Source organism: Nicotiana tomentosiformis, chromosome 2 (assembly GCF_000390325.3).
Source record: "Nicotiana tomentosiformis chromosome 2, ASM39032v3, whole genome shotgun sequence".
NCBI lineage: Eukaryota > Viridiplantae > Streptophyta > Magnoliopsida > Solanales > Solanaceae > Nicotiana > Nicotiana tomentosiformis.
In genome coordinates this window covers 119,631,759-119,652,140 of record NC_090813.1, presented here as the reverse complement: position 1 = coordinate 119,652,140, position 20,382 = coordinate 119,631,759, and the positions used below count along the sequence as shown (strand labels likewise).

Here is a 20,382-nt window from a genome sequence, read left to right as displayed (position 1 = left end):
ATATAAAAATATATTTATATATTAAGTTTAAAAATAATAAAGCATTAAATTTTTTCTTGGGCCTTGAAATTATGAAACCGTTATGAGCCAACAAGTAATTAAACTCAAAATCCTAATTCTCAAACCTATTATGCTACTCCTATTGAAACTAAATTATTTCCAAGATATTCACTAGCAAGGCACAAGGTATTGTAGCGATTATGAGTAGCAAATTACAATGTATTGAATATGTTTTCTTTCGTATGATTTAGATTTATCTTTTTGAATATTTAATTTTCTATAGACTTTATTCTTGAGTCCCAGTTTGGCTAGTATCTTTCGTATTTGCTTAGTTTCTTTTACGTTGTTATAAAATAGTTGATGAATCTATACTTTAGTCATCTTTCATATTTTCTTAATTCATCACATTTTAAACTGTAAAAATGTGTAGAGAGTTTTGCCAAGTCTTATAAAAGTAGATATGTTATTGCATTCTACTTTTACTCAAGGATTGTCCTTCTTTGATGAAATTCGGTGTCTTAATTGCGGGCGAGTGGAGGCAAACAGAGGAGGGAGTTCAAGCTGATGAACTAGCCGAAGCGGCAGCTCAACAACCGCCGGGCATAGCTCATCTTGGCAACATGGTATTGGGTGCGGTGTTGGCCAAAGAGCCTGCTTTGAAGCATGTTGCTCACGGGAAGCATGACATTGTCAAATTGGTTCACTCGACTTTTACATGATATTTAAAAGAAATTACCGAAAAATTAACCGAACCGTACCGATACTGAAGAGAAACCGACATGATTGGGACGCTTTCGAAAAATCTAATTTTAATTATATATTATAGAATAACCAAAAAATTGATATGATACATATTTTATAAAATAACCGACCGAACCGAATCATGGACACTCCTACCCTTCTGTCATGCACATGCTCTGTTTGACACTTTGGCTGGTCCTGGATGCCAAATCTGACCTGCAATTTTTTATATTATAAGTTGAACTAAAGTTACAACTTTGATTGTTACGGAGGAAAATACCAATCCTTAGGCCTTGGGCCATGAAAGCAAAAACAAAAGCCTTTTCCATACACAAAGCATCAATCCATGAATTATGATCATCAAAAACACCCCCAAAAGAAAGACTCAGAAAGTGGAGGTATCGTCTCTCTGGAAAGCACCAAACCAAGATTGTCACTTTCCTAATACCATCCACTCTTCTTTTTCTACTTGCTCCTTTGTGTGGTGATAAAGGTTGGCTGGTCCCATGACACCGACAACATAATCGAATCCAAGCCATTTTTATAACAAAAGGAACCCATACCAATGAATGAGGGCGAATAAAACAGTGTTATTATAATTAGAGACAAAAGAATACAAAACACCCTGTAGTCCTACAATATAATACCAAATCATATGCTAATGCCTGTCTCTGTTGTTTCTATACCCTCTCTATTTCTATTTCAAAGTAAAAAAGAAAATTTTATCATACAGAAATGAACGAGAGAAGAATATATAGTTCTAACCAAAAGAAAATTAAAAGTAATAACACATGTAAAATGAAAGAAAGCAGCGGCAATGTTGACCTCTCATTGCCGCGTTCTTTGTAATGTAGAGCCGATCATCTTGAGTTCGAATCTCTTTACAGTTGCAGCAATATCCCTCATTGTGGTATCCACAATATAAGGGGTACCGTCAACCGTGATCGACGTGGCGTTGACCAGCTGTCGGCATGGCTCCCGGCGCTCTGCAATGGTCCCGTGATAGTGGAAATACTTGATACGCCCTTCTGTCTTGTGTGTTGTCTTGCCTACTGTGTTCTGAGACATATGCACACCAGTGGCTATTACATTGCGAGGTTGCACTGCATATTTCCGATCCCTCCTAATTCCCCTCTTCACATCCTTGTACACTAGCTTCTCGAACCCCCATTTTCTGCAGTCACATTACCATTCAGTCGTCAATTTAAGCGTTTCCTCTCAAAATTTTGAGACACGTAGATGACTTTCTGTAAAATATATAAAGCAAAGACGATCTCGAGTCGACTATGTTGGAACAGTATCAGAATGCAGGCAATACCATCGAACAAAAAACACAATCTAACAGATTCGCAAATCATTTTCTTTTCTCAAACCTCCCGGATTATGATAATCTAGCTTACCATAGAAGAACAGAAGAAGAAACAGTGGTTTAAACTTTCAATCACTATCAGAGGAGCCTCAGAGTCAACTCATTACTTAAAAAAATGCTCAGGTTCAACTACGTAATGACCCCTATTATAGGAAAATCAACTCTAATTGGTAATGAGCACTGAACATCTAAAATTTCTTCAGGGCAACAAATTTGGTCAAGTTTTCAATTCCAAACACCATGGACAAACACATCCGATCCAGCCAAAACAGGTTCATCGAAGGAAATAGAGTATGGACAATTTAAGACAGCTTAACTTCCACTAGGATAATACAACAAGGAGTTAATATTTTAAGTCATTATCACAAGACTAAATACCTACTTGTGAACAGTCTAATAATCCATCAAAGCATCTCAATTATCCACCACCACAAGACATCAATAAGTAGAGTTCAAAACCACCAGACGACATAATATTATCAGAATATCTAACCATCCCCTAATCATACCATTTCAGAACTTGGAAACAAACTCAAAAGAAGTTAATGAAAATGCCTAGTATGAATGTAAGCTATAAAACATGTAACTGTTCCTGCCAGGCTAGTCCAATCCGGCATGAAGCTTACTTGAACTATGCCACATAAAAATCACATCACAAACAATCCAACCCCGTTAATTTCAGTGCTAATCAAATACTCACAAATACAAAAATATCAAAACTAAGGGAGGATAGAAGGGAAAAGAACCTTCCCTCAGAACATTTTAGATACTCTGAAACAGAGGAAATAACTACTATCTAACATGTTTGGTATTGTTTAATATCCAAAAGAGAGACGAAATTTTTTACTTAACACCAAATTGGGATGGTTGATTTATTTTAAGCACCAAATTTCTAATGCAACATGGGTCAATGGAAAGTTAGCATTGCGAATGTTTGCTGATAAATATACTAACCAAATTTGAGTTTCTAATGCTATTAAACATAAAACGTTCTTAATAAAATGCCAAAAGGAAATGTAAGAAATTAACAAGTTATACCTGTAGGATTTACCGCGGTCCTCAGAGAGACAAAGCTTGTTCGACATAGGCATCTGCTCAATGGTGAATTGCGTATAATCCGCTAACGAATCAACCACAGACTTAATAGTACTCTTTTTAGGCACAAAAATGAACTCATCCACATCAAAGAAGAACATCCATTTGGCTTGAAACTTATACCTATGCAAACAATCATTCACAATAAGGAACTGATTATGATAATATCCATCAAATCTCTCTTGATCCCTTATATCCTGTAATGTCACGTATCCTTTATCCATCCATGGCTTTAACACCTCCATTACCCCCTCGTGTACACCCCCAGCATCGTGAATTACGAAATGAGATTTTTCACCGAACAGCCTCACGTGAAAAGCTAACCACTCTCGTACTCTCTGCGGGCTCAAGTTCCCGTACAGTGACGAACCACAATATAGAAAATCATATTTAGGTGGGCTTTTGAATGTTGAAGTAAAGTTAATAAAATCCTCTCCCGTTTCCGTTAAGGCTTCAAAAGTGTCGGTGGTGTTTAATTTAGTATCGCCGCCGCCGTTGGTTGCGGCGTGAATGAGGAGTTTTCCACCGTCGTCGCCGACGGGGACGGGGAAAGTGCAGTTGATGACTAGGACAGTGTAAACCCTGCCGTAGCCCCAGTCAGGGAGGATTTTGTGACCGGTGACAGAGATGGAGTTATGGTTTTTATTAAATGGGACCCACTCGCATAGGTAGCTGGGTTTGCCATATACGTGGAGAGGCTTTGAAGCTAAACCCATTACGGCAAAAGTGTTATAACCTCCTCTGTAAGCAGACATTAGAATGAAGTTGTAGGCAGCCGAGCCAAATGGGTTGAAAGCTCTCTTAACGACGCCATTTTCAAGCAGTCGGTCTTTGTCCAAGGACGACGGAGGTGGAGGTGGAGGTGGTAAAGCAGAGGAATTAGTAGCGTTGAAGTGGGAAAGAGAGTGATCAACTGGAGTAGAAAGACATGAGTTGGCAAGATCGGAAGGGGAGAAATAAAAGCGAGAAGGGAGGAAGTGAAGAAGGGTGATGAGAGAACAGAGAAAGAGAAGAGCAGTGAGGAGGAATTTGAGCTCAGCAGCACAATTCCAAACCACACCAACGAACATCTTCCGCTCTTTCTCTTTAGTACTCATAATAATAACTCCTCGGCTCCAACTTTGGTTTTGCAAAAACAGAGAGATTAGGACCAGTAGACGAAACGAAAGAGCGGTAGAGAGAGATAAGGCCGGAGAAGCAATAGAAAAGAGAAGCAGGGTATTCTAGTTCTAGAGTATATCTAGATGTCTCTTCTACAAATGTAAAACCCCTTCTGTTTCTGCTTTTTTCCAGTACTCTCGTCTCTCTCTCTCTCTCTGTTAAAAAATCTGCATTTAGAAATTCATTTGAAGCATTTGTGAGAATGGGAGGTGATTCTCTTCTTATATTCAATTACAGAGGAGGAGGAGGAGGAGGTTGATATGCCCCAGGCTTTTTTGAGATTTGATTATGATAAGGATTGATGTTACTATATTAACGGGGTAATAAAAGTTGGGGCCTAAATAATAGGTACCTGATGTGTTGTAATAAATCAGGAAGAGTGATTTATTAAAGACTAATTGCGAAGTTGGTGGTCTAATACTCTAATTCCCCCGTAAATGCAAATGGGTGCAATTTATTTAATTATGAAAAGATTGATTAAATTTGGGACAATAAAATAAAGTTACAAGTTCGAACCATGAAAATATACTTGATTAAAAATAAGTAATTGTATCTTTTTCGAAACCCCGCATATAATCAAGAGAGAAAGAGTGATTTATTAAGACTAATTGGGACGGTGGTGGGTCTAAATCCCGTAAAATAAGCAAAAGGGAAAGTCCTAGAGTGCTCTAATTTAAGTATCCTGTTCGAACTCTCTCTCTCTCTTTTCTCTCAATTTTAATTTAAATTTAATTTAATTACCTTTATTAAGACTCCTTTTTGAATTTTTTACTTTTCCTGAGACTCCTTTTGAATTATTTACTTTTCCCAAGACTCCTCTAGTTATATTATATTTCGCTCTTAATCAAATTGCTAAGATCTAGTATTACTTTCACTCACTCATTCATTTTATGGTTAACGGTGTTATTCACCAAAATATTAGAAAGGTGAGCTAGTGCATGTCCCCCACACAATAAACACATAAATTATGCACCGTGATAGCTCTGAATAGGAACCTAATTAAGGCGTCTAACTTTTGAATGTAACTACTCGTGTCATTATCAGCTTTTGTTTCTTTGCAGTACTATAATTTTTTTCCCATCAAAATAAGAGGAATAAATAAAAGAGAAAGAATTTTGTCATAAAAAAATGAAAACAAAGTAGTATTTAGGAAATAGTTGAAGGAATCAAAAGCAAACTGGAAAACAAAAGTAACAGGTAGAAGGTGTACGCATAGTCTGAATTGGAGGCTAGAGAGGAGGAGGCGGCTGTCTTCGCGGAGTGCTGCCTAGGATTTATTAATAATGCGGGAATTATTTTTTCTAATTTCTTCAATCAAATGTTGTATTTATTGTTTTTATGCGTTAGTTTATGCTCGATTATTTTGTTCATTAAACAATCCCATTTTTACAATATAGATTTAATTATTTTGTAATATTAGTTATAATAGTGTTTACCCAAAAAATTGGATAGAATTAAATTTGTGTATGGTTCTAAAGATATGTGATATAATTTGATACAAATTGTATAGAGAAATAGAAATACATGTATTCTTGACTATGAGAATGAGAATAGTGAGAAGAAGAACGAATAAGATAAAGGGAAATAAACACAACGGGATATCTTTCAATATGAGAAGAAAATATTTTGTTATAATGTGTGAACCTCTCATGTGCTTACAATGATTCCCCCCTTTATAGTAGAGGAATCTTACTTTATTTATAATAAAAAATATATAGTGGAGAACCCATGATTAATTGTCTTTTCCTCGATTCCTGCCAAGATTCTCTCCCCTAGTGTGGTTGTAACGGCTCCTGTCTGCGAGCTCGATACTGGCTCGAGCTCGGTATTGGGTCGAGCCCCCGGCCTTGGTTCGAGTTCGACTTTCGGGGTGAGTGTCAATCGATCTGTGCATCTCTGACAACCTTCATGTTGCCTTGCAGTTCAATTTGGTTATGGGCTCGATAATGATACCGAGTCGATCCCTCGATCGGTCTTGGAGCTCGAGGCTTGTTTGTTCTATCCCGGGAACTCATCTCGAGCTCTCACTTCGATCGCTTACCATTCGAACTCGATCAAACGTACGGAGGCCAAAATCTATTTCGACCGTATACAGATAGTCCCCTCGTTTTTCAGGAAGAACGTGGTGAGAAGCGATATGATTTTCGACGGCTCGATCGGATTATAAGCTAACGTTTTCACTGGGCTCGATCATGACGTACGTGATAGTTGTCCCGTCGATTTAGTCTTTCAAGGTATTTAATGCACGTCAGACGGTGGTCGGCCACCGCTGATACTGAACCGCCACGGTATAAACCTATAAATAACCCTTCCATTTACCATTTACCACTTTTACATCTTCAATCTCCTAAAATTTCTTACTCTTTCTGCCTCTATTCCACCGCTTGTAGAGCCACCTTCATCAGCGTTTGGCACCATCAACCTTTCATCTTCCTTTGCTTTTCTTTCTCTTACATCAATGGTAAAAACTTCAAAAATCGTACCTCAGAAGGAGAAAACTTCCTCTTCACGGTCGTCCGGCGACAAGGCGCCGGTGGAGCCACCTCCCCACGCGTATGTTCCTGGCTCGTGTACTCTGAAGATCGATTTTAAGGTTGAAAATCCTTCGTCGGTTCCGGGTCGATGTGAGCATGTGTCGATGTATATGTGCTCGATAATAGAGGGCCATCTCGAGGCTATGAGGAAGGACTGCAACTGGGGTCCCGAGGTTGTGTTGCAAATTCCTTCTCCCGAAGAGAGCATCACTACTCATGTGGAGGGGTTTTTAAGTATTTATACTTACCCCTTCACGTTGGATCCCGTCGACCTAGTGATCATTGATTTTTGCAAAAGATATCAGGTCACCCTCGGTCAAATTCGTCCTTCTCTATGGCGTATAGTAACCTTACTTCGCTTCTTCTCCAACAAGGTCAGGGGGCTGGATTTCACCCTAAATCACCCTATACGATTGTATCGGCCTCAAATCTTTCAAGAACTAATCAGGCTTCATCGTAAGGCATCGAAAGCTTTAATGTCGAGCATCGATGAAGATAAGGATCGGGGTTGGATGGGTCGTTATATTCGGGTGAGGACCATTGACCTCATCCCAGAAGAGAAGATGTCGTTCCCCGAGGAATGAAATTTCGACCGTAAGTGATTTTCATAAGGCGTTGCTTTTCGTATCTTTCTCTGATTCTATCTGATATCTTTCTCTGATATACAACTGCCCCTTTGATGCCACAAGCGGTACTCGACCTCGAGAATTGGGTTTGGAAGCTAGCCTCGACTTTTTCTTATGCCGAAAGCGCTTGGTGTGATTTGGCAAAAGGTAGATGGGAGGCCAAGAATCACGGTAAGGGTCACTTCTCATGTTTTTCAAAATATTTTTTATGCTCCATTCGTTACCGACTTCCTTCGTGCAGGTGTAACCAAGGATGCCGTTTTGAGGCCTTCGAGCGGTGAGTAAGGAACCAACTCCCCGGTCCCGGAACCGGGGAAAGATAAAAAGCGAAAAGTTATCTCTCGGTCAGAGGACCCCAAGCCCAAAACTCGAAGGGTGAGGAGGAAGGCAATCGCTCTTTCGATGGACTCGGTCCAACGACTGAGAGAAGAAGAAGTAGAATATGATGATGATGCTTCAGCTTTGGTGATTCGATTTGTGAAAGCTATCGAGGTCTCCAGACCTTCTGAGCCGATGACGGCTATACCGGTCAGGGTCAGTTTCGATACCCCGAGTCTCGATCAGAGCATCCCAAGCGATTCGCTCGAGACTATGATAGTGGGTCATTTGCCTTCTCTTCCGACCTTTTCTGAGGAGGCGTTAAAGGAAGCTCGAGAATTGAAGACCCCCGATATGGGCGGAGGCTTTAGTGTAGGGGACCCTTTTTGGGATTGCTTTTCTGTAGTGGATGATGCCTCCGATATTAGTGACGCTTCTCTTCTCCTAGAAGGGCCCAACATTTCATTTCTCTGGTAATGATTTTACTGTGCTTGGTTTCTTCGTTCTTTTCTAAACTTGACTTGTGTTTTTTCCCTACTGTGCAGGCCATTAGCAAGTTTCGAGTCGACCTCAACCAGTGTGAGGTCGAGCTTCAGAAGGTCTCAGGGGAGAGAGATGCTCTGCGGCTTCTTTGCAGCCAAAAGAACGAGGTTATAAAGGACCTCCAAGCAGATTTGGCTAAGGCTCGTGAAGAAGAGGCCGAACTAGATAAGCAGGTGAGCCTTGTTCTGTTAGAGTACGGTTTTGACCCAACTGTGGAAGCCAACCCTTCGTTATCTCCGCTGCAGTAAAAGGTTGAAAAGATCGGGTTGCTTCTGGAAGAAGTCGATCAAATCAAGGCTGAATGTGACCGGTGGAAGGAGACTATTGACCGCCTGGCTGCAGAAAAAGAAACCATCTTGGCCAAATTATTATCGGCTGATGTTCAGCTTTGAAGCGTCAAGCAAAAAGGTTCGGCTGAGGCCAAGGTGGAGATTGAGTCGTCGAAAGTCATGGCAGACAAGTCCATTGCCGTGTATCGGGCCGATGCCGAGGCTACTCAAATGGAGGCAAGAGAGGCAGCAGATACTACCGACACTCGAGCACATTGGGTTGCCGAACTTGCTAAGTGTCGGTCTCGGAGGGAGACCCTCGAGGAGATACACGCTCGAGGTTTCGACCTTGCTGAAGAGATAAAAAGGGCTAAAGAACTTGAAGCTAATGCAGAAGCCTTGGCTTCTGATGGCGATGATGATGATGGTAGCAAGAATGGGTCCGAAAATGGGGGGAGCCCGGTGAAGAAGAGACCGCTCTCGATGATAACCTAGAAGCTTAGCCCTTAGCTTCTTCTATGTTGCATTTATTTATGTAAACCATCTTTGTATATCTATACAAATATCTTTTTCTTTTACTGACTTGCTTTGTGAAGATTTCATTCATGCCTTGCAGATGTTTTCATGAGGATTTAGGTGATTTCATCGAATTCGGCCTTCGTAGCCTTTATGGCCAAGTGAGTGTTTGCTCGAGCTCGAAATAAGATAGCCCTTAGGCTTTGATAATTGAGTGAGTGATTGTTTCGAACTCGAACTCAAAGTATATTAGCCCGCAGACTTTTATGATCGAGTGAGTGATTGCTCGAACTCGAAGTAAGATAGCCCTTAGGCTTCAATAATTGAGTGAGTGATTCGAACTCGAAGTAATGTAGCCCGTAGGCATAATGGTCGAGTGAGTGCTTGCTCGAACTCAAAATAAAAATAGCATGTAGGCTTAGTAGTCGAGTGAATGATTCGAACTCGAAGTAATGTAGCCCGTAAGCGTAATGGTCGAGTGAGTGCTTGCTCGAACTTGAAATAAAAGTAGCCAGTAGGCTTAGTAGTCGAGTGAATGATTCGAACTAGAAGTAATGTAGACCGTAGGCATAATGGTCGAGTGAGTGCTTGCCCGAACTCGAAATAAAAGTGGCTCGTAGGCTTAGTAGTCGAGTGAATGATTCAAACTCGAAGTAGTGTAGCCCGTAGGCATAATGATCGAGTGAGTGCTTGCTCGAACTCGAAATAAAAGTAGCTCGTAGGCTTAGTAGTCGAGTGAATGATTCGAACTCGAAGTAATGTAACCCGTAGGCATAATGGTCGAGTGAGTGCTTGATCGAACTCTAAATAAAAGTAGCTCATAGGCTTAGAAGTCGAGTGAGTGATTCGAACTTGCAGTAATGTAGCCCGTAGGAGTAATTGTCGAGTGAGTGCTTGCTCGAACTCGAAATATAAGTAGCCGGTAGGCTTAGTAGTCGAGTGAATGATTTGAACTAGAAGTAATGTAGCCCGTAGGCATAATGGTCGAGTGAGTGTTTGCTCGAACTCGAAATAAAAGTAGCCCGTAGGCTTAGTAGTCGAGTGAATGATTCAAACTCGAAGTAATGTAGCTCGTAGGCATAATGGTCGAGTGAGTGCTTGCTCGAACTTGAAATAAAAAGTATCCCGCCGGCTTAGTAGTCGAGTGAATGATTCGAACTCGAAGTAATGTAGCCCGTAAGCGTAATGGTCGAGTGAGTGCTTGCTTGAACTCGAAATAAAAGTAGCCAGTAGGCTTAGTAGTCGAGTGAATGATTCGAACTCGAAGTAATGTAGCCCGTATGCATAATGGTCGAGTGAGTGCTTGCTCGAACTCGAAATAAAAGTAGCGTGTAGGATTAGTAGTCGAGTGAATGATTCGAACTCGAAGTAATGTATCCCGTAGGCATAATGGTCAAGTGAGTGTTTGCTCGAACTCGAAATAAAAGTAGCTTGTAGGCTTAGTAGTTGAGTGAATGATTCGAAGTTGAAGTAATATAGCCCGTAGGCATAATGGTCAAGTGAGTGCTTGCTCGAACTCGAAAGAAAAGTAGCCCGTAGGCTTAGTAGTCGAGTGAATGATTCGAACTCGAAGTAATGTAGCTCGTATGCGTAATGGTCGAGTGAGTGCTTGCTCGAACTCAAACTAAAAGTAGCTCGTAGGCTTAGTAGTCAAGTGAATGATTTGAACTCGAAGTGACGTAGCCCGTAGGCATAATGGTCGAGTGAGTGCTTGCTCGAACTAGAAATAAAAGTAGCCCGTAAGCTTAGTAGTCGAGTGAATGATTCGAACTCGAAGTAATGTAGCCCGTAGGCGTAATGGTTGAGTGAGTGCTTGCTCGAACTCGAAATAAAAGTAGCTTGTAGGCAAAGTAGTCGAGTGAATGATTCGAACTCGAAGTAATGTAGCCCGTAGGCGTAATGGTCGATTGAGTGCTTGCTCGAACTCGATCCTGTTTGCATAATGAATCTTGGATATAAGATATCGGTAAAGAACAGAGCTTTCTTTGCAAGTCATTATACATGCGTTCATGTTTTGCGTCAGGGATCGGGCCAACTACATGAGCATGGTTCGTTTTGACCATTTGGCTCTTACAACATTTCCTGTCGAGACACAGTTTGTCATGAAATAACGAAGTACCTTCCTTTGTACCGAACTTGATAATCGTCACATATACGTTCCATGATAGTGTTACACCCTATATTTTCGTACGTAAAAATGCGTCGTAAGCAAACTAATGTAGGACAAAAAAATGAGATAATATTTAAAAGTATATAAAGTAAGTTAATCATGTTACCTCTGAGGTTACAAATATTGAAGATCATGAACAACAAGTACAAAGAGGGTTGGATAGTTCAGAAGCTAAAGCAATTAAATAAAACAATGTTTCATCGAAAGTCGACAAGTTGGGAATGTTATAACATGTACCTTTGGGGTGAGACTAGGGTGATTAACATGATAAAGAGATTATGTTATGATTTATATTAGTCGTATTACATCCGTGTGTTATGTTTTTAAGTCAAGCGAGTTGTGGAACAAAAGTCGATGAAAGTCATCACAAGTTACATTCATAAGTTTTACTGAAACTTTGGGTCAAATGTAACTGCAATTTTCTCCCAATATACTTAGAGTTATGGTGTGTTCCACACATCAAATTAAAGATCTATGAGTCTATTTTCCAACGCATTAAACCATTTGTCAATACGACATCGGAGTAGAGAGATATGTGCATTTTTGCGATACTGCGCAAGCTGCTAGGTGACAAGTAGGTGTGTCACCTACTTGCTTAAATGAAAGCCCAAAAATGGGCCATTTCGGGTCGTCCAAAGAGGCCTTTTAAGGGCCTATTTTCTTCATATATTAGACTTAAAATAGAGTATAATAACCAGACATAAGCTCTGCAAAGAATCCTCCCAAAAATTTCCCACAAACTCTAATTGATTTTCTCTCCCTTTCAAGTTCCAATTGGAGGTAAAACTTAGAGTTTGAAGAACCAAGATAGGAGCTGAGTTATCCAACAAATAAGGTGAGTTTACTGCTCTCTTTCATCCATTTTTTCTTCTGTAAATTCATGGTAAGTCGTTCTATACTTGTAAGAACTCACGGGATGGTGATCGGAAGCCGTGAGTTCGAGTTATTCACTTGTAGCGGACTGTTTTGTGGACTGTTTTGTGTTGCTGTTGGGCTGCGTGTTTTATTACTATTTTGTGGAGTTTTAGAGGAGGAAGGGGGTTTATAAACACCATATAAATGTAGGGTGGTTGGCTGGTCGTTCGTCATAACATTTTCGGGTCGTTTGACACTACTACGGTGGTCGTTTTGTGTACGAAGAGATTGGGGTGTGTTGGGCTGTTTTGTAGTATTTGATGGTGTATATAGGGCTGGAAAATGATGTATATATGTTGTTATTGTTCTGTCCTTGTATTGTTGGTGTTATCTTGAAGTTGGAGGAAGGGCATATTATAGGGGAGATGCTGCCCGTTTTAATACAAAATAGGTTTGTCGTTCGTTGTGCGATAGTTGTACCTTTCGTAACTTAACGATAGTATTATTATCATTCTTGTAGATTAAGGTGCGAAGAGGTGAGTTCAACTTGGTGATTGAAAAGATTGTGATAAGGTATGTTAAGGCTAAGCCTTCCTTCATTTTGGCATGATCTCGTAGCTACATGTGTTAGTAATGAGACAAAAAGAGAAGTTCATATTCATGAATTTATTCACACTATTCTAGTCTCATAAGTTACAATATTATTCCTTATCGAGACTCTATATTCAATTTTAGTATTGTCTTCTTTCAGTCAAGAGAGCAGCAAGCCTATATATACAGTATTACAGTATTTTCATTACCATCGAGCTATAATCGATGGGCAGGCCCCTATTGGGCAACCTCTGATCAGATGGAAAGTTATATACCGAGCCTACTGTGGCCGAGCGCCTATGAGCGAGCCCAGCATGGTCGAGATACATAGCCTAGTATGGCCGAGCGCCTATAAGCGAGCCTACTATGGCAGAGCAGTTATATATACCGAGCCTTATAAGGCCGTACAATTATTTTACTTACTATATTGAAGGAGTTGAGTCAGTATCAGCAGGTAAGTATATCTCCAGATCATCTTTGACTCCCAGTTAATTTCAGTTATCATATTATCAGTTCAGTTTCAGATTTCAGTTATTTTATTGCCTTACATACTCGGTACATTATTTCGTACTGACGTCCCTTTTTGGGGGCGCTGCATTTCATGCGTGCAGGTTCAGACAGACAGACGGGTAGACCTCCTCAGTAGGTGTTTTCCGAGTTCCGCCTGATCGGTAAGCTCCACGTCTTTCGGAGTTGCCAGGACTAGAGTTTTGTGTACATCTTATGTATATCTGTATATATGTTATGGGTAGGTCGGGGCCCTGTTCCGATCACAGTACATCTATCAGTAGAGGCTTGTAGGCATATCCTGTTGGTTAGTGCAGTATGTTGGGTTTGTATAAATTGGTGGTTTGTCAGCTGTAGTAGCTATGACGGCCTTGTCGGCCTAGCTTTATATTGATATTTAGTTAGTGCTAGTTTCCATTCAGTTTTATATTTTGCTTCGCAAATTGTCTTGCAAGGTGGCCCCATGGCCAAAGTATGACATTATGTGTTCAGAGTCCCTTAGTCGCAATTTGGTACGCCAGGTTAGGTGAGGCACGGGGTGCTTGTCTCGCTCCTAGGTTCGGGGCGTGACAGATAGAGCCCCCCGAGTATTCAAGGTTGATTGTAAAGAGGCCTCGGATACTCAGCAGTAGTATCATTTTAGGCATTATACGTTCCAATTGCTTGGTAGTTGATTGCCATTTTATCAGACCGGGCTTGGGGGATTTCCGCTATATGGCCGGTATCGATCTCTGGTCGACTTTTTCTTGGTAGTTCTTTTAGACCTGGAAATCAACTAGTCATATTTGACTCTTGTTTTGGATTGATATCGACTGTGCACATCGGTCCAATAACTGGGTACTCGATCAGATTATGCTTGAACCGCCGTGAAGCCATCGAGCTTCGCTCGTTCAGACCTTGAGTGAAAGCTTGAACAGCCCAATCATCTGTGACTGGTGGCAGATCCATTCGTTCCATTTGAAAACGAGATACGAACTCCCTTAGCATCTCATTATCCTTTTGTGTTACCTTGAACATGTCTAACTTTCTGGTTTCGACCTTTATTGCTCCGGCATGTGCTTTTACGAAACAATCTGCAAGCATAGCAAAAGAATCAATAGAGTTAGATAGTAAATTATGATACCATACCATTGCCCTCTTTGATAGGGTTTCACCGAATATTTTTAATAATACGGATTCGATCTCATCATCTTCCAAATTATTGCCCTTGATGGCACACGTGTAAGAAGTGATATGCTCGTTGGGGTCGGTCGTTCCGTTATATTTGGGAATTTCGGGCATACGGAATTCCTTGGGGATTGGTTTTGGGGCCGCGCTCGAGGGAAAAGGTTTTTGCACGAAATTTTTGGAATCCAACCCTTTTATCATTGGTGGAGCTCCCGGGATCTGATCGACCCTAGAGTTATATGTTTCTACTTTTTTATCGCTGGCTTCGACTCGCTTTGTGAGTTCCTCGAGCAATTTAGCAATTTCGGGAGTAGTCCCTGATTCTTGCTCATTTGACTTCACTATGGTTGGCTCCATCTTGTGGGTGATTTCTCGAAGCGGATTGGGCTCCTGCCTACTTTGTACCTGAGTTTGGCTCTGCAACTGAGCTATCACTATTTGCTGGGCTTGTAACATCTCGAAGATCATCCGTAAGCTGACTCCGATCTTCTCCACGTTATGGGTGTCTCGAGCTACGGATCGAGTTCCGCACTGAATGCTTTTTTCCAGATCAGAGCGTTGGTTCGCCTCAAGAGCCACTTGTGAATTGACATCCGGCGGTACTTTGACTCGGATTTCAGGTACTTCGACTCGAGCTTCAGTGACATCGTTAAATGGCCTTCCGGCCCTGGGTATCAAGTTGCTGGCTTCGTGGTCGATAGGTAAAGCCATCAATCGAGGGTTTGCCATTGCTGATTTGAAATTGTAAACTGGTGTGTATTGCAGATTTGTATTAAACAATCACTGTTACCCTTAGTCCCACGGTGGGCGCCAAACTGTTTACCCGAAAAAATTGGATAGAATTAAATTTGTGTATGGTTATAAGGATATATGATATAATTTGATACAAATTGTATAGAAAAATAGAAATACATGTATTCTTGACTATGAGAATGAGAATAATGAGAAGAAGAACGAATAAGACAAAAGAAAATAAACACAAGGGGATATCTTTCAATATGAGAAGAAAATATTTTGTTATAATGTGTGAACCTCTGCTGTGCTTACAATGATTCCCCCTTTTATAGTAGAGGGATCTTACTTTATTTATAATAAAAAATATATAGTGGAGAACCCATGATTAATTGTCTTTTCCTCGATTCCTGCCAAGATTCTCTCTCCTGGTGTGGTTGCAACGGCTCATGTCTGCGAGCTCGATACTAGCTCGAGCTCGGTATTGGGTCGAGCCCCCGGCCTTAGTTCGAGTTTGACTTTCGGGGCGAGTGTCAATCGATTTGTGCATCTTCGACAACCTTCACGTTGCCTTGTGGTTCGATTTGGTTATGGGCTCGATAATGATACCGAGTCGATCCCTCGATCGGTCTTGGAGCTCGAGGCTTGTTTGTTCTATCCTCGGAACTCATTTCGAGCTCTCACTTCGATCGCTTACCATTCGAACTCGATCAAACATACGGAGGCTGAAATCTATTTCAACCGTATACAAATAGATTGAAATATGAGAATGTGTATTAAATGCTAGACTAGTTTTGTTTCTAATGATTCTATGAGCTCTTTCTTCTGTCTCTTTTGTTTGGAACATAAGGTTTAAGAAACTCGTATGGCTTTTGTTTGACAAAAAAATATAGATCTTGGTTTAACTAATTAAATTTATATAAATGAGGATTAATCTTAGTTAACAATAATATCTCCAAAGATTATCGTAAGATAAGTATGGCTACCTTCGAGTCGAAGTTCTCAGAAGTGCAATAAATACAACGTAAATATATTTTAATAGCAGTGGCAATGCACAATCAATATTTAAGAAGTCAAAGGCAATAGTATAGCATTAAATATTGATGAATAGCAATAAATGACATTTAAGTAAATAGAATGAATGAGTCACCCAAGAAAGGATGAATCAGTGAATGTTCTTTTTGACAATAATGAGTGATGGATAATCCTTTGAATATCTGAGTTATTCTCGGATTCGGTGAAAAAGTGTAGACAAGAATCTTAGTAAAAATATTGTGTTTGTATGCTTGCAATAAGATCCGATTCTCTTTCTAAAGTCAAAGTGTATTTTGCAAATGAATATCACATGTCCTCTATCATTGTGTCTTTTTTTATTTATTGGGGACATGTTCCTAAAAATCCTAACAGCACAAGTGCAGAGAATATCCACTAAAATATTCTCTTTTATGTCCTATTTTGAAACTAGCTGTTGTAACTCTGTCAAGGGTGCTCGCCTCGACCTCGATCCTTGATGACTCTTCGACCTCAGCCCTTGCTAACTCTTCGACCACGACCTTCGTTGTTAATTAGATTACTTCGACACGTGGCGTCCCAAGAATGTTTTTCGACCATGACCTTCGCTGTTAATTAGATTACTTTGACACGTGGCATCCCAAAAATATTTTACTAATACCATTTTGACTAAAGATGAATTTTGACCCATACAGTTAGTCACTCTGCTTATCGAGGTCATTCCTGCGGATGAGGTTGGTAAGTGGACAATGTCGTTTGTGATATAATTCTATAGAATTAGCTGGTTTAGTTTTGGTTTATAGATTTAAAAACCTGACACCATTGGTTTGGTTTGGTAATTGAAAGTTTTGAACCAACCCGATCTATGTATACTCATACTTTATAGGACATTCATTTACCTAGCTAGTGAAGTGCAGTTGCGGAATAGGAGAAAGTGAACCAACGTGGATAGATTGTGGTAGACTAGTACGTATTTTTTTATCCTTAATTATTTTTTAATATGAGACTTTTGGACGTGAATACGGATTTAGTCCGGTCTAAATATGAGTGCCGACAGAGGCAAAGTCAAGATCTCAACCTTATAGATTCAGGATTTTAGAATAACGAATTCAGGTGCTAATGATTGAGTTCTAAATTTAATATTTGTATATATTTAATAAATTTTTAATATAAAATATATTGTTTGAACAAAGGTTATTGAGTTTAACCGAATCTGTCGCTCTAACTTTTATCTCCACCCCTGTACTAAACATCGAGTGAGAAAAAGAAAGTACTATAATAGAAAGTGAAGAGCCGAGTGACTAGCTAACGAGAGAGTATTGTCCTCGTGACACATGGGAACCATCATTCTGTTATTTCTGCAAGAACATAAGTTTTTTTTTAAAGTTGAGTAATAAAATTCTCTCGTATTCAAATGCACTATCTTCTTGAGGTCGAACAAACTATTTTTGGTTAAGCAAAAAGGAAGGGAAAAGTTAAAGGAGAAACACTATTTTTGGTAGTAGAAAAGGAAGGAACAGATAAGGTAGTTGGATTCTGGCTTTTAGCTCTTATATTGGATGATTTGAATTCGTCATCAAACATGATCGTACCTTGTATATTCTAATTTTCAATTTGATAAACTTGAGAAATTTGGTCATCAATTCATATAAAAGAACCAATAGTCTGTAATGTCTTAGTTTATCTTCATGCATGTTAGCAAATGACTCACAAATCAACCGAGTTGTAGGCTACTAGAAATGCTAATATCAATTGGTTTTACCTAAAATTAGACCAAATTTGTGAAGTCTGATAAATTAAAAATTCGAAAGCGTAAAATTAAATAATTGAGAGATATCACGTGCCAACAACATAAAAGAAAGGGACTAAACTGTATTTTCTCAACTTTATTTCTCGTGTTCTCAAGTATCACTAGAAGTAACAAGAAATAGTTGTTACTTCTTAATACCTCACTTTGAGTGGAAGAAAAGCTTTATTTTCCTCATACATGACAATATAAATATTTATGTGAATGTTCTTCTATAACTTTTTATGTACTCCCCAATTTATCATAGAAGTATGGAAAATAAAGACTACTAATCACCTTAATAGTCCTTCCGTTTTGTTAGAGATTTTGTATGTCATCAGAATATGTAGAGAATTAGTCTTAGAGAACCTAAATTTTTTTTTTTTTTTTTAGAGAAAACTACCCTCTATAGCCTCTCAAAATTTTAATAGCCCATATTTTTGCCTATTGACACAAAATGACCTTCCGGCCCAAACATATTACATCTAATGGCCCGAAATGTCTATTTTGTATATTTTTTGTATAGTGACAATCTATTTTGTATATTTGTTGTATAATGATAATCTATTTTGTATAGTGACAGTCTATTTTTTATATATTTTTGTATAGCGACAGTCTATTTAGTATATATTTTTTGTATAATGACAGGTTATAGAGGGTAGTTTTCTCTAATTTAGTACTATCCACATTTCTCGAACCCAAGTTCTTTGGTTTCTCTCGTCTCCTGCAAAACGACATCTATTACTTGATCAGAGCCTTCTCCATGGCAGAATCTAGAGGCAATGAAGCCCTAACCTCTACTGCCGGTAATGGTTTTCTTTTTCCTATTATCTTCCCTATTTCTTTCATATTCTCTAATTACTACAAACGAAAAGGGATTGCCTAAGAAAAATATATATTGCAAATTAATACTAATGGTGTCGAGGCTCCAGCTTCGACCTCGCCACAAATCATGAAATCGAAATCAAAACCTACTTAATCTAACACACTGTGCTCGATCTTGTTGTCTTTAAATCTGGACGGAAACTCAAACACCAGCGACCCTCCATTAAATCCGACGACTCCTTCTCGTTTTATTTATTATTTTTGGGACTTTTGATATTATGGAAATCTAGATCTAAAAGATGGTTTGCTTGCTATTTGAATTCCGGCGACCGTGAATTTTTCGGCCACTGCTGCGACCGGTGAAGTTTTCCGGCTAAACCATTTTGGGTCGAAAATCATTTCTCCAATGAACCTGTGTTTGTGCTTGTGTGTCAGATGTATAATTCGGCGGCTAGCTGTTATAATTGATTTTGGCCTATAAAATGCATACTGCAATTTGTGGCTAGCGGCTGATATTAGTTTCTAGCGGATAGCCATACATGAAGTTTGCTCAATTTTTTATATATTGCATAGAGACGGGTTCAAATAAAGCGTTATGGATAGTAAATACTTATATAGTTGACCCCAACTTTTATCAAGGTGCATATTTTACTGGCTTTATAGTTACGATGTTTGTATTTTTTTATATATCAGTTATTGGTGTATGTGCTCACTACGAAAGTATATTTTGCACAAAGAAAGCAAACAACTTATCGATGGTACAAGTTAGGGGTGTCAATGAACAGTTGAAAACCGATAATTAAGGTTGGTTTTTTATTTTATGAAAAAAATAATAATACCGAACCGTATCGAATAAATTTATATGGGAAAAATATATTTATATATTAAATTTAAAACAATAAAATATTAAATTTTTCCTTGGGCCTTGAAATTATAAACCAGTTACAAGGCAACAAGTAATTAAACTCAAAATCCTAATTCCCAAACCTATTATACTACTCCTATTGAAACTAAACTATTTTCAACATATTCACTAGCAAGACACAAGGTATTCTAACTATTATAAGTAGAAAACTACAATGTATTGAATATGTCTCATTTCGTATGATTTAAATTTATATTTTCGAATATTTAATCTTATATAGACTTTATTCTTGAGTCCGTGCTTAGCCTCTGTTTGACCATAGATTTTGCCAAGTTTTTTCCAAAACAATTTTGGCAAGATATGTTTGTTTATAGATTTCATTCATATTTTAGCAAATTTTGAAAATAAAATTTTCAAATACCAAAACTAGCTCTAGACTTGTTTTTGGCCCAAAATATCATTGTTGGATTTTTAAACAATTTTTAAAATTATCCCAAACTTTAATATTTTATAAAAAATCCCATTATCTATTACAGCCCAACTAACCACCAGTTAATTGCTATCGTTTTCTTTTGGATTGATGGATCTTGTAATATTATTGTAATTTAACGAATTATAGTGGCTAGTAATTATGTTATTAGCCGTTGATATTAAAATAATAGGTTATGATTTTTAGTGTATTATGTTGTTCATTATAAAAA

At 38.9% G+C, this 20,382-nt stretch overlaps 1 protein-coding gene across 1 annotated transcript; it reads right to left on the bottom strand.

The window, feature by feature from the left end:
* Positions 1–1,311: 1,311 nt before the first annotated feature.
* LOC104089939 (galactan beta-1,4-galactosyltransferase GALS3-like) lies at positions 1,312–4,662 on the bottom strand. Its single transcript, XM_009594956.4, has 2 exons — positions 3,149–4,662; positions 1,312–1,915 (listed from the first exon to the last, which is right to left on the bottom strand). The coding sequence occupies exons 1-2, from the start codon at positions 4,300–4,302 to the stop codon at positions 1,570–1,572; spliced, it is 1,500 nt and encodes a 499-aa protein (XP_009593251.1). The 5' UTR covers positions 4,303–4,662; the 3' UTR covers positions 1,312–1,569.
* Positions 4,663–20,382: the final 15,720 nt, after the last annotated feature.

Bases quoted from the DNA above. Each gene is read 5' to 3' on its own strand.
- LOC104089939 (XM_009594956.4), bottom strand. From the start codon at position 4,302: ATGAGTACTAAAGAGAAAGAGCGGAAGATGTTCGTTGGTGTGGTTTGG. The intron at 1,916-3,148 runs GTATAACTTGTT...ATGTGACTGCAG, and splicing joins GACCGCGGTAAATCCTACAG to AAAATGGGGGTTCGAGAAGC.